Source organism: Gobio gobio (genome assembly GCF_949357685.1).
Source record: "Gobio gobio genome assembly, chromosome: 24".
NCBI classification, from domain to species: Eukaryota; Metazoa; Chordata; class Actinopteri; order Cypriniformes; family Gobionidae; genus Gobio; species Gobio gobio.
In genome coordinates this window covers 24,884,153-24,898,216 of record NC_137120.1, presented here as the reverse complement: position 1 = coordinate 24,898,216, position 14,064 = coordinate 24,884,153, and the positions used below count along the sequence as shown (strand labels likewise).

General features: G+C 39.0%; 1 protein-coding gene across 7 annotated transcripts in view; it reads right to left on the bottom strand.

Moving 5' to 3' along the window:
* Positions 1-14,064, bottom strand: part of rbm20 (RNA binding motif protein 20) — a 78,774-nt gene that overhangs the window by 11,299 nt on the left and 53,411 nt on the right. For all 7 annotated transcript variants that reach the window (XM_079807123.1, XM_079807125.1, XM_079807124.1 and 4 more), the window contains exons 6-9: positions 4,619-4,762; positions 2,346-2,477; positions 2,190-2,269; positions 626-1,247 (exon numbers count right to left, since the gene is read on the bottom strand). In XM_079807123.1, the coding sequence (XP_079663249.1) occupies positions 626-1,247; positions 2,190-2,269; positions 2,346-2,477; positions 4,619-4,762 (978 nt within the window). The remainder of the gene's footprint in view (positions 1-625; positions 1,248-2,189; positions 2,270-2,345; positions 2,478-4,618; positions 4,763-14,064) is intronic.

Here is a 14,064-nt window from a genome sequence, read left to right as displayed (position 1 = left end):
TTGAGCTATATAATTTATAATTTTTGAGGCTAACACAGGTAAGATGTCATTGACAGGCGACGCAAGGACACGGTAAAAATTTCTCTGGATTTAAACATTCTTGGAAACATTTGGGATAATGTAAGTACACAAGTCAACATAATATATAACATTGTTCTTGTGGTTATTGGATATTTATCTAAAAATCTTACATATCGTGCCTTTAATGTTTAAATATATGTTTTTAATGTAACCATCTCCCTTTACACACTTTGGTCAGTTCAAGAAATATTTATGCAATTTTACATGATTTATTGGAAAGAATTAAAATAGCAGTTTCATGTCTATCCTTTTATTGTTTAATTGGCTGAGGTTGATGTGGAATTTAGAAAGTAATTAGTAATAAGTAATCCAATACTTTTAATATTTAATATATAATATTATATACATTATTAAAAATCATTTAAAAGTAGTTGATATATTTTAAAGAATATATCATTAAAAAAGGAATATAAATACGATATATTATAAAATATATATCTCTAAACTCTAAAGTGTATGGTTTCAAATCTTGTGATTCAGTTGAAACATATGCAGCTGTTCTTAAAATGATCCCTAATGAAGATGTGAAATGTGTAGGACATGCCTGATTTTCGGACTCTTTCTCCTCCTTATCTGGTCTCCGGCTGGACCTCTTGCTGCGTCCTCTGTCTTCAGCAATCCGGCTGGAGCTCATGTCATCCGTCACGTCTGACTCTGAGTGTCGTGGCCTGTGATACTCGCCACCTTCCCTTCTCTTACTTTTCCCTTCGTGTCTCTGATGTTGCGACCTGCTCAGTTTATCAGTCTTGTAAAGTGAGTCTTTCTTGTAAAAGTCATCTATGGAGTGGTAGGAGGAGAAGGAGGAACCCTGAGGACTTCCGCGGGGGTACCAGTCCCTGCCCCGCTCGTCCCCGGGTCCCATACGAGGGCTTATCCGGTCCCCGGATTTAAGGTAGGGTTTCCTGCGCTCGGACAGCCACCCGTTGGCTCTCTCCTCTTCGTCATTCCTCCAGTCGTCTCTCTCACGGGGGTCCTCGTCGCCACGGGAATGGGACGTCCAGTCCCAAGAGGCCCGCCGGGGCCCCATGCCGTTGCTCCAGTCAGGCCGACAGGACTGCCCCGGTGGACTGTGGGCAGAACTGCATGAAGTGAAGCTCGGACTGTGGGAGCGCGGACTCAGAGAACGACTGACCGGGCTACGAGATCTTGCACGTTCTGGTAGGTACCTACACAAACCAGCAGTGGTCGAGACAATAATAAAATATTTTACAAAAACTTAAAAAAAAAAACACAAATGTACTGTTTCTTGATTTTATATTAGGGTGAAAAGACATCCCCGGAAAATGTTCAAAACAGCCTGTAAATACACAGCAAAAACCACTGTTGGTTACAAGAGCAGTCTTGTAGAGATTATTTTCACCAACAGAGGGCGCTGTACGCTACATTGATTAAGAATGGTCGGATGGTTGAGAGCAGAGCACTATTATTTATCATCAGTTGTCAAAAGAGCACACCTTTATCAGTTTCAAGGTAGTTACATTCTAGCTGTTCATGTTAAAGTAAATGCTGTTTGTATGTAGTATATTAACATTAACATGCTTATGATAATTATATTATACACAATTTTAAAAGTTCACGAAACGTCCGCCATCACAATGCAGTAATTTACACACACACACACACACACACACACACACACACACACACACACACACACACACACACACACACACACACACACACACACACACACACACACACACACACACACACACACACACACACACACACACACACACACACACACACACACACACACACACACACACACACACCATGTTTTATGGGGACTTTTCCATTTTCCAATGATTTTTATACTCTACAAACTGTATATTCTCCTAGTCTCCTAACCCTAAACCTACCATCACAGAAAACTTTCTTTCATTACTACTTTTTTTTCTTCATTATGATATCAGGACAGTTGCATTTACCCTGAGGCTTGACTTTACGCCCCCTACAAAATGTGAGTTTTATTTTTTATTTTTGGCTTTTAATTCATTAGAAATTCCTTGTATACATGACATGCATTTTTAGTGTATTTTTGAATAAAATGAATAGTTCCAAACTTAGAAAATGACCCAAAAAATGTGTCCTGATGTCATTCTCACCTGTCAGTCTCCTGCATCTCATCTCGCTCTCTCTGGGAATTGATGTCTTGGATGATTGAATCGACATCTTTACCTGGTTTCTGGATCAGAAAGCAAAACACTCTGAGTTGGGTTTGTTCAAGTCATGTGATCATGAGGAGCCAGGTTGACACGTACCTTGAGCTGCAGCTCCTTGTATCTCTTGGACATGCGGATGAGGAGTTTCTGTCCGTTGATCGTAGCCGGCTGCAGCTGGTAGTACTGCACCATAGCCTGAGCCGCCTCCACGTATGCCATTTCAAGAAAAGCCTGACAGAAAGCATGCATGAAACATAAAATGTGTCAAATGTGATCCGAAACAGATCTTTATTGATATTCTTTTTAATTGCGTCCTAAATCTCCAAGACAGTTACAAGACCAATTCAACGGCAGGCATTTCAGGCACATGTCAAACTTGGCACTGGACCCAGAATGTGATCCGGTTGGTACTAACAGCACCAATCAAAAAGTGATTAACGAATCGAGGGGATGGAGACATCATCGGTGTCAGTGTTTAAAGATAAGGCACATGAAGTGCCTGCCTAAATCTATTTCTGTCTCCTCCTGCTGGGCACTATTTACCACAAACCGTGTGATAAATCGACTCAGGACACTGCTATCTCAATTCCGAGGTAAAACAGTTGTTTAACTGAATATTACAGCTTGCAAAAATGTAAAGTCACCATGAAATCAAAATGGACATTTCTTATTTTTTATATGGAATGTGGCAGTATTTATTTTAAATGATTTATCTGTGCACATTATTTTTTAAATGGGTCAATGAGCCCTTGGGGCCTTGTCCACACTAATACGTTTTCGTTTGAAAACAAACATCTCTCAGTTTTGGCCTTCAGTCCTGTCACATGTGCTCTGTGTCTGTCCTTGGACTTTTACATTGAAGTGTTTCCTGTGCTTTATTTTGTAGTTCTTTGTAGTTTTTCATGTTGATTAGTCTCCCCAGGTGTATCTTGTTTCCTTGTTAATGTTGTAAGCTTGTTTTCCCCTGTGTATTTATAGCCCTTGTGTTTAATTTACTCTCTGTCAGTTGTTGAATGTTATGGTCCCTGTTTTCAGTTAGCTTTTGTTCCTTGTGTTCCAGTTTTCCTTTTGTTTGCTACGTGTTTCTTTATTAAAACCCCTGCACGTAGATCCATGCCTCAGCCTGCTTTCTCCGGATGCAACAGAACAACTGACCGCTTTTAATGGATCTAGCAGGTGATCGGGACCTGGTGAGCATTCTTTGCACCATTTCCCCGAATTTTTCCATTTTCCGCCCCATTGAGGACTATGTCCCTTGGACGAGGACATGCTTATAGAATGTTTTTGGAGTGGGCTGGACGATGACATCGGCCAACTGATGCCAGAGGGAGGTCCTAGCTGGACCCTGGCACAGTATTTGGACTTTGCTCTGCGGCTGTGTGGATCTTCCTTAGCTGTAGGGGAAGTGGAGGAGGATCCGAATGTGGAGCTTGTCCCACTGTGGACCCCAGCCCGTGACCAGCGTCCAGAGAGGGCTCCAGCCCGTGACCAGAGTCCAGAGAGGGTTCCTGTCCCCAGTCCAGAGAGGACTCCCCCTCCTGTCCCCAGTCCAGAGAAGACTCCACCTCTTGTCACGAGTCCAGAGAAGACTCCACCTCTTGTCACGAGTCCAGAGAGGACTCCGTCTCCTGTCCCTCCTGTCCTTGCTCCAGAGTCCGTAGTGCCTCCCAAAAAGAGGGGGGTCTACCCATCCTTGGAGGCTGGCCCTGAAGGGTCTGTGCCGCCATGGCTCCCTGGGCTTCCGGCGCCTCCGTGGTCCCCTGAGCTTCCGATGCCTCTATGGCTTCCAGAACTGCCATGTCTGTCCAAGCTCCACGGCCCAGGTCCGCCCATGCTCCCATGCTCCACGGCCCATGCCCGCTATGCCTAGCCCTAGTCCTGTTCCCCTCTACGGGCCTGGCCCGCCATCCCTCCCCCAAGACCGCCCTCCTGGACATTTGTTTTTTTGTTTGGATTGTGGAGCGTCTGGAATTTGCTCCTTAAAGGGGGGGCTCGTCCGCCCTGAGACCGCGACGCAAACACAACCTCAACCTCAACTGCAACTTCCACTAAGAGAGAAAGCGTCAGCTGTGTGATGATTCCACCGCTTGCTGTGTCCCGTGTGAAAGGGCCTTCAGGCGCATTCCTGGGTCAACATATTTTGTTGATCCTGGAACATTATTCCTGTCCGAAAATATAATCCTAACTATATCCCTAACCTTAATTATAAGTTATCCCTGAAATCAGTGGGAAATGATAGGAGAATAACACTGACGCCTAAACTTGACATAAACTGTAAACTCTAATCTGATTGGTTGATTGGAATGTTGATCCAGGAACATGTTGCACTTGGTGAAAATCAGGCTCTGCCCAACTTGAAGGTTGAATTTTACCTGATGCGTTGAGCGCATGAGGATGTAGTTGGTCACTTTGCCGAAGGGCAGCCCCAGGTTGATGACATCATTCTCTGTGCAGCTGCCCTCTGGGAGGTTACAGATGTGGACGACACGCCCAGGACATGCCTTACGCTGAATAAACTGTGAGAGGACGGGACACAATGAAACATACAGTCCTGAGATTATTACATATTCCACATCACACATTTTTTTGTCTTACAAATTGCTTACATCTGATCAACAATGGTGGGAGTTTTTGAATATATCAAAATAAATATATTTGAACATATAAGATATTTGTGGCTGGCAGTGTTAAAGTGTGATCTCTTTATACTTGAAACAGTTTGTTAAAAATCCACCTGGCCCCTGCTGTGCTCACTAATGCCCCCTACTGGTGCTGAAATACAACACTGACATGTGATCCTCAGCTGCATTAAATAAAATAAAAAAATACATTTAGCATTAATCCATATAATAAAATACCAAAATTCTGAAATTAATAAAACAAAATGATGATACAATTCTTAAAAAGAAATTTGGATATTTAATATTACATTTATTTCCATATATTATCTAATATATAAAAATATATATATTTTAGCAAATTAATCTATATTACACCGAAATATAAAGTCTCTAAAAATGATCTAAAAGGGATAGAAATTTAATAATAATTCTATATTATATTACTATACCATAATTTAAAGACTCGAAGCGATCGAAAATGTAAAAACTTAATTTTATCTGATTAATCTACACTACCATTCAAAAATTTGGGGTATTATTTATGAATATTTTGAAATATTATTACAATTTTATATAACTGTTTTGTATTGTAATATATTTTAAAATGTAATTTATTCCTGTAATCAAAGATGAATTTTCAGCATCATTACTCCAGTCTTCAGTGTCACATGACCCTAGACAATTCTAATATGAGGATTTTCTGCTCAAGACACATTTCTGATTATTATCAACGTTGAAAACAGTTGTGCTTTTTGTGGGGGGAAAAGAGCATTTGTTACAGTATTAAAAAAAAACGTACTGAACTGATGCCAAACCTTTACAGTAGTGTATATTTTACCTTATCTCAAATAAAAATGTAATTAAATTAAATGTTCAAATGATCTTTTTATACCTGTATGTATAGCACAATCTAAATACTCTAAAATGTGTCAAATTAAAATAATAAAAAAAAAAAAAAACGAAATTGTGAAATTATTATTATTATTCACATTTCCCGACAAGCTACAGTGGGATGTGTACACAGGGTGTTTGATTGACAGCAGCAAGTGTGAGGGGTGCACCGCCCATCTCAGCCCAGGGTCAGAGACCAGGGTCAGTGTTTACACTGCAATTTACACACCCTTGGAAGAGTATTATAGTGTAAGGACCACAGAGAAATGCAGAGTCTGTGAGAACCGATTAATTATCATGACTGCCGATCGTGAGAATGAAAGTAGTGAAACTTCTGAAGTTCCTGTTGTCAGTGTAAATGATTCAACCATGATACTCAAACCGGATCTCAAAGCCCAGCTAAAAAGTCCCTGAATGTGACCACCACTTGTGAAGTCAAAGCCTTATATCAATGTTAATCTAGACACGGTTGGTTGATTTCTGGGTTTATCTGTGGCCGGCTGCTGACCGACTTTAACAGTTTGAGCAGAGCTTGTGATAATTCTGTGAATGGCTTCCTGCCAGACTTTGCCAAAAAGGTCACATTAGTTCCATCTCCATAAACACATACCAAAATAGACCCCCAAACAGGCTGTTTATGTCTCTGCTATATGTTATACAAGTCAGAATGTAACTCTGAATGGCTTCTATGTGCCGGGATAGTAAAATACAACACCAGTGTTTTGGAGATGGTTCAGCTCATTGTGGGCAGTCAAAGCTTGAGCTTCTGCCAATGATCAAGGTGATTATGTTGAAATGCTGAGTGAAACATCTCTGGCATTGCAGTGAAACCCTGAGGGGTTGTGGCTGCCGCTGATTGGCTGTCAAGGACTGCCCTCAAAATATTTGTTTTATGATTGGTCTGCCAAAGCAACTGGAACTCAAAGTATAAAATGTGCTTTTTTGCAGACATGGGCAGAATTTCAAGGTCATCGTCATTAAAGAAAGATGCAAAAAGGAATGGAACTTCGAACTTTGGAACTTCGCCCAAACACCTCCTTCTATCTATCATTGGTTGGCCAAACAGATAGCTCCACTATGGGGTCAAATTTACACCAAAAGTAATGCGGTCACGGATTAAAAAACAATAAGCCTGATTTCAAAATTTAAAAACACAAGTAAAAATATATTGCACAAAATGAAAAAAAAAATGAATGCAAATATAATTATTCTAAGCATGAGTCATACAATTAAAAGCGCATTTAAAAAAATAACGAGAATGAATCAAAACATTAAACGCATTAAAAATGATATTGCACAAAACTTAAACTTATTTAATGTGTTCTTAAAAACTATGTTTTCCTTGGTTTGATTACTCTGTATTTTGTGCTCTCTTACATTTTCAGCTCATATTTTATTCTTTATTTTATTCTCAGTTTTTCTCTTCGCTCTTCTTTCCATGTTCTGCGCTTGTTTTTCCAAATCTTACAGATCGAGTTTCATGTAAATAAGGGCGGGCTTAAGCATCACCATTGGTCCACTAGTAATAGATTGACAGCTCCTCCTAGCCAATCAATCGAAGAGTGGAGTGGAGTTGGCCTGTGCACACCGGGGCGATTATCACGCGCATGCTTATCGCCATCGTTTTTCATTTTTCAATGGGTCTGTGTTGACACCCAATCGATTTTCACTGGCGATGCGCAGAGTGAACGTGCAAATTCAGTAGATGGCGCTCCTGGTACACAAGGTGGTGCTGCACTTAACCCTCTGGGGTACTCCATTTATGGGTCGCACTCAGGACCTTCGGGTCAAAAATGACCCGGAGGGCGGGATTAAGATAAAAAAGATTTGAGTAAAATCAATGAAATATATTTTTGTTCAATAATATTTTTTCTTTTATTTTTTGTTTTGAGATAATTTTATGATTTATAATTAATATTTATGCAATAATTATGACAAATTTTTTCCCATTGAATATAATAAAAAAAATTATATATTTATTTTTATTTTTATTAAAGCTGTATTTCATTTTAGAGTCAAGCCTAGGCCTCATGAAAGCTATTTTTTAAATGAGATCGGTGCCATCCGGTGGACACATTGAGCATTTTTATCACGCAATAGCACCTTTTTACCACTATAGTGGATCTTGCGTTATATAATTAAAAAAAAAAATCATAGCTTCATTGGAATTACTTTATTGGCACTTGGTATATGAACATCCAAAAAAAATTGGGGACAGGATTTGAAAAGTCTAAGTGGTCAGAAGAAAAAAAAGAGTCACCACTCACACCCTTCGGGTCAAAAATGACCCCCATAGGAAATGAATGGGAAATTGGCAAAAATACGAAAATACAGAGTTTTTTTGTGCAAACAATCTACAAATCAGCCAGGATGCAGAAAAAAAAGGACTCAACAGTGAAGGGGTGAATCTCTAAAACATCAAGAGTGCAAAACAGACAAAAAAACTCTCACACACACTTATACACACAAAAACACACGCACACAAATGAACGCGTGCCATTCCAAAAGCTAATTGTGTTTGTGTGTGTGAGTTTTTTTGTCTGTTTTGCACTCTTAATGTTTTAGAGATTCACCCCTTCACTGTTGAGTATACCAAGTACCAATAAAGTCACCAAGTTTTAGACCATTCCAATGAAGCTACGATTTTTTTTTTTTATTTATTATAAAACGCTTCGGGTCATTTTTGACCTGAAGTACCCCAGAGGGTTAACTCAGAGTCAGTCTACTCAGAGTTGATTGAACTAACTCAATTCAGCTGTTCTGAAACCCAAAACTCAGAGTTTCACATCTCCGGGTAAGTCAACTCTGTGTTCAAGTTTAAACATACTATATGATCCAGAATCAGATCCAGAGGCTGAAATTGAAGAGGAGCAGCAGCAACAACGACTACAGCAGGACGTCTCTATGTACATCTATGTGGGTATGTAATGGGGAATGGGGAAACATTCCTTGTCTCGAGACAAGTTTTTTAAAAGTTGAAATGATTTTAACTTGAGCGCAGCATAATTAGAACACCATGCCATGCGCAAATTTTACAACATTTGTGTGTGTTTACTCATGGTTTATGAGGAAATGATTTGGTTCCCATCTGGCTGAATGCACTGGGAAATGAGCTCTGACGAGGACAGTGATGATGGTATAAAACATCTGCTCAAACTGAACCCTTCCAAGCTCCAAAAGATAACAAAATATGATTTATTTTATTCTTCTGTAATTGTTACTCTAATATCAGGAGAGTAATATCATATCGCGATAGGTAGAGATCCACCCGTTAGATATAGATCCGAGTTAGCCTGACAAGCCAGACCCACATCAAGATGTTGGGTCTGGGAACTCACCATTGGCAGGGCTCAATCCGAGGGGCGGGATAAACGGTTGTCTTTCAAATGCCCTCTGCAAGCAATAGGATAGCGCTACAACCAACCAGAGCACTGAAGAAGGTGAAGCGGAGCTAGTTGATTGATTTAACTTTCACTGTATCCAGTCGGCAAAACTCCGAACACATCTTCCTTTCTTACGAATGACTTCAGTGCCGTTCTTTGTTCTTTTCTCAAAGAAAAGCTTAACTCCAAGTCTTCCAGAATCGCGGCCAAAGCTGATTCGAAAGACCGCTGTTCGCCAGCTTCTTTGTTTATGAGTAGCACGCGGAACCGTGGCAACTCTGCCGTCATTATGTTAAGCCCGCCCACCGACTCTATACACGATGTGATTGGCCTGACCAGAGTTTGGTTTTTCCAGCTCGTAAGCCAATGGAGAGTTGCTAGACTACCCTGGCTGCAAATTAGATTTGCTGCCGCTAGGGTGCGTCTAGATTTCTAGGCTAGATCCGGATCACTGAAGACCCGAATATGAAATAATGACTGGCAAAACATTCATGCATAAGCCACATATGCAAATAAATACAAGAGAAATTCAATATAAACTAGATAACCATTAATTAAAGGTTTTCTGTATACCAACAAAATACTGGCATATTTCCATCCAAAAGAGAAACCAGAATAATGTTGCAATATGCAATATTTATGATGTTCATTGTTACCAGTAAAATGGCAATGGAGTTTCATCGCAATGCCTATATGCCAAGATCTGTCACTGGTTTGTTATACAAATGCATTGGTAATCTGCTTACATCTATTTTATGTAACTGTAACAGATTGTAGTGGAATACATAGTGCTGTAATATGACCGTCAACTGAGACAATGACACAATGAGATTTGTCATGAACATATCATAAATTTGGAGAATGAAAGACAATCTCTTTGGAGATCTGGTGATGACTGGCACCATATCATGCTACAAATGCATTCACATCTGTTTGCTTATCTAGAGAGGGTTTTACACAAGCCCTGAAACAGGTTGCTATAGCATGCACTTTCTGAATTTCATAGATCTCCTGGCATTCCTCCTGTCAGGAAGCCTTCATCCCCAAGGATAAGGTTACGATTCTGTGGACTGAAATTGAATTCCCAGCCTCTGAGCCTCAAAAGAATCCTGGAACAGTGCACACATCTTGATTACTTGGCCAGACGGTTTGATCTGTCGATGCTGAAAACACAACACCCTTTCTTTGTGGACTGATTTTTTAAAAACTGAATCAGAGGTTTTTTGCATCCTTTCACGCGATAAGCTGAAAACTAAAAGAGTTATTAAAGTGCCGCCAATGTACAGCTGCAGTATAACAGGTGGGTTTTATAGGAGCTAACATTAGCCCGTGCCTTCACCTCTTCCAATGAGCTAAATCATAAATAACTTGGCTAATAAAGAATCATACCACCATAAAGAATCTTTGCGCAAGTCTCTGAATCCACAAGCTGGCAACTGCATAAAATACCATCCTACACAGGACATGGTTTCAATTATAGGTGGTTTGACATCTGTGCAAGGTCGGAGCATCTAATCCAAAACAATGCTTCACGCCGTCCATTTGTGAGGATCCATCAGTCACACTCAGGACATGCAAACAGCCGCCTGTCGGAGCGCTACTCACATTACTATACTACATGCAAACAAAGAATGAGCATGAGAGAAAATAAAATGAAAAATAGACTGTCGGAAGATAGACCGATGACAATAGTAGGGGAGAGCGGGGTACAAAGTCACACTTTTTGACTTTCTCAGTTTGTGTAAATCCACTTGGGGTTCAGAGTATTTATTTTTTCCCACATTAATTGCACACGTCTAGTACAATTATGTGGTTTTGTTTCATTAATACAATGTATACTTTTTTCTTGATTTACCCCGAAAGAATGGAAGTGAAATGTGACAACATGCCCCATAGGTGGGGTACATTGTAACATGTGAGGGGCACATTGTATTTATTCCCCTTTTTCTCGTGGTTTCTCAATAGAATTAATAAAAGTGTAGAATATAATAGCGTAGTTCTAATAGGGGCTCATTGTAACGCAGTGCACCCCATCTGCGCAACTGTGATTTAACTCCGGCTCTTGTCTTCTGCTGGTTAGATCAGCTTTAAAGAACTATCTCAACTGTTAAATAACATATAAGATTAAAATATCAGATTTGTTTTACATAAACACAAAAAACAGAGATGAAAAAAAAAACTTAAGTAAGAAAGTTACTTTTTCTATGGTTAAATAAATGTTCAGTGATATTTTCCAAAGAATTAATGTTGATATGGCAACGAGTAAATACACTAGGTTTCGTCATGCTGGCTGGAAAGTTTTAAACCGTGTGTGTTACAACTAACCCTGCATTACTTTGTGTCCTACCCTCCCCTAATGTAGAAGAAATGCATTATAACAATGAATGAAATATGCATTTAAATATAATTGATACACTACAATATAATATTATATAATACAACACTTTATTTTAGGGTTCAGTTCTCGTTTTGGTTCAGTTAATTAGTTGCTTATTAATATGCATATTACTAGGATATTGGCTGTTTATCAGTACTTATAAAGCACATATTAATGCCTTATTCTGCATGATCATATTATGTTCTTAATTCTACCCAATACCTAAACTTAACAACTTCCTTACTAATGCCACAGTAATGATCCATTATAAAATTAACCTATCATGATTACACTACCATTCAAAAGTTTGGGGTCAGTAAGATTTTCTAAAGAACAAATTATTATTATTTTTTATTAAGCAAGTTTGCCTTAAATTGATCAAAAGTTTTTTATTGAGAGTGTTTTATGACATATTTTTTGTTTTATTGTGGCCTAAAATATAATTTTTATTTTATTTTATTGGAGTTATCACAAATATAGGAATGTAAACAACACTTTTGTCAACATCATAAATCATAAAAAGAACAAAAAATATGAAAAATGCTAAACAAAATGCTTAATTGATCAAAAGTGCCAATATAGACTTTCAAATTGTTACAAAACATTTCTATTTCAAATAAATGCTGTTCTTTTGAACTACCTATTCATCAAAGAATCCTGAAAACATTTATCAAGGTTGCCACAAAAATAGCAGCACAACTGTATTCAACATTGATAATAAATGCAAATCATCATATTAGAATGATTTCTGAAGGATCACGTGACACTGAAAACTGGTGTAATTATGCTGAAAATTCAGCTTTGATCACAGGGATAAATTTGACCCGAAACCCATAAAAAAATAAAAATAAATTAAAGTAAATTAAAAATTGAGAGTTCATCGGAGGAGTCCAAGACCCTAGGACTTTTGTCGCACTTGAACCACTAATGCATAAAAAATTGATTAAAAAAAGTAACGAATCCTTCCCAATAGGAATGAATGGAATGCGAGGAATGCTTCAGTACACATAGAAAAACCTAAAATGCTCTAAATTCAAACTAAAATGCTAAAACTTTACCAAAAATTTATTTTATAATGTCTACATGTGTATCTGAATGCATTCTGAAGAGAAATGACTTTAGGACCCAGCGGAACAGCTGGCAAGAGTAACAATATATTCAAAAATCACAATATATTTTATCTTTTTTCCACAAGAGGTCGGAAAAGACACTCAATGTAAGATATTCTGAGCTGAATTAAAATGCTTATTGATTATGCATGCAATTTAGTTATTTTGAATTTAAGTTAAAAGAATGTGAAGAATATGCTTAAATTACTATTTATTTATTTTTTATTGATAAAACATAGTAATTTAAAGGTTGGATTAAATTGGATTAAAAAATTGAAAAAAATATCAAAATGAAACGAAATAAGCTTTCTGGGCAAAAAAAAAGTATAATTTTAGGGCTTTGGGTCATTCTGACCCACAAGGGACTTTTTTTTAAAAAGTTGCCAGCCACCGCCAGGGTTTTTGAGCATTTTCACAAAAATGTAATGGCCTATAGAATATTTTGTTGTATGAATATCTGAGTATGAAATACGTAAGGAATAATTGACCATTGACCATCGGGCCATTGAATAATTGACCATCGGGCCATTGAATCACACTCGAGGTGGTGATGCGGTCACGACGCGAAGCAGAGTTTTTGACCATTCTTCTAGAAGCGCATTCCCAGAGAACACGTCTCCACTGGCAAGTCCAGTGGCGGCATGCTTTGTTTACACCACTGCATCCAACGCTTTGCTTTGCACTTGGTGATGTAAGGCTTGGATGCAGTTGCTCGGCCATGGAAACCCATTCCATGAAGCTCTCCGTTCTTGAGCTAATCTGAAGGCCACACGAATTTTGGAGGACTGTAGCTATTGACTCTGCAGAAAGATGGCGACTTCTGCCACTGGACTCTAGAGCAGTGGAGACGTGTTCTCTGGAGTGACAAATCACACTTCTCTGTCTGGCAATCCGATGGACGAGTCTGGGTTTGGCGGTTGCCTGGAGAACGGTACTTGCCTGACTGCATTGTGCCAAGTGTAAAGTTTGGTGAAGAGGGGTTGTTTTTCAGGGGTTGGGCTTGGCCCCTTAGTTCCAGTGAAAGGAACTCTTAATGCTTCAGCAAACCAAGGCATTTTGGACAATTTCATCCACCCAACTTTGTTGGAACAGTTTGGGGATGGCCCCTTCCTAACCCATGCGCTGGCCCCGCTCTGTGATTTTACGTGGCCTACCCACTTTGTTGTTCCCAATTGCTTCCACTTTGTTATAATACCACTAACAGTTGACCGTAGAATATTTAGTAGTGAGGAAATTTCACAAATGGACTTATTGCACAGGTGGCAACCTATCACGATACCACACTTGAATTCACTGAGCTCCTGAGAGTAACCCATTCTTTCACAAATGTTTTTTGAAGCATCTGCATGCCTAGGTGCTTGATTTTATACACCTGTGGATGATCTGATTTCAATGATTTGGAGGGGTGTCCCAATACTTTTGGAAATATAGTACAAG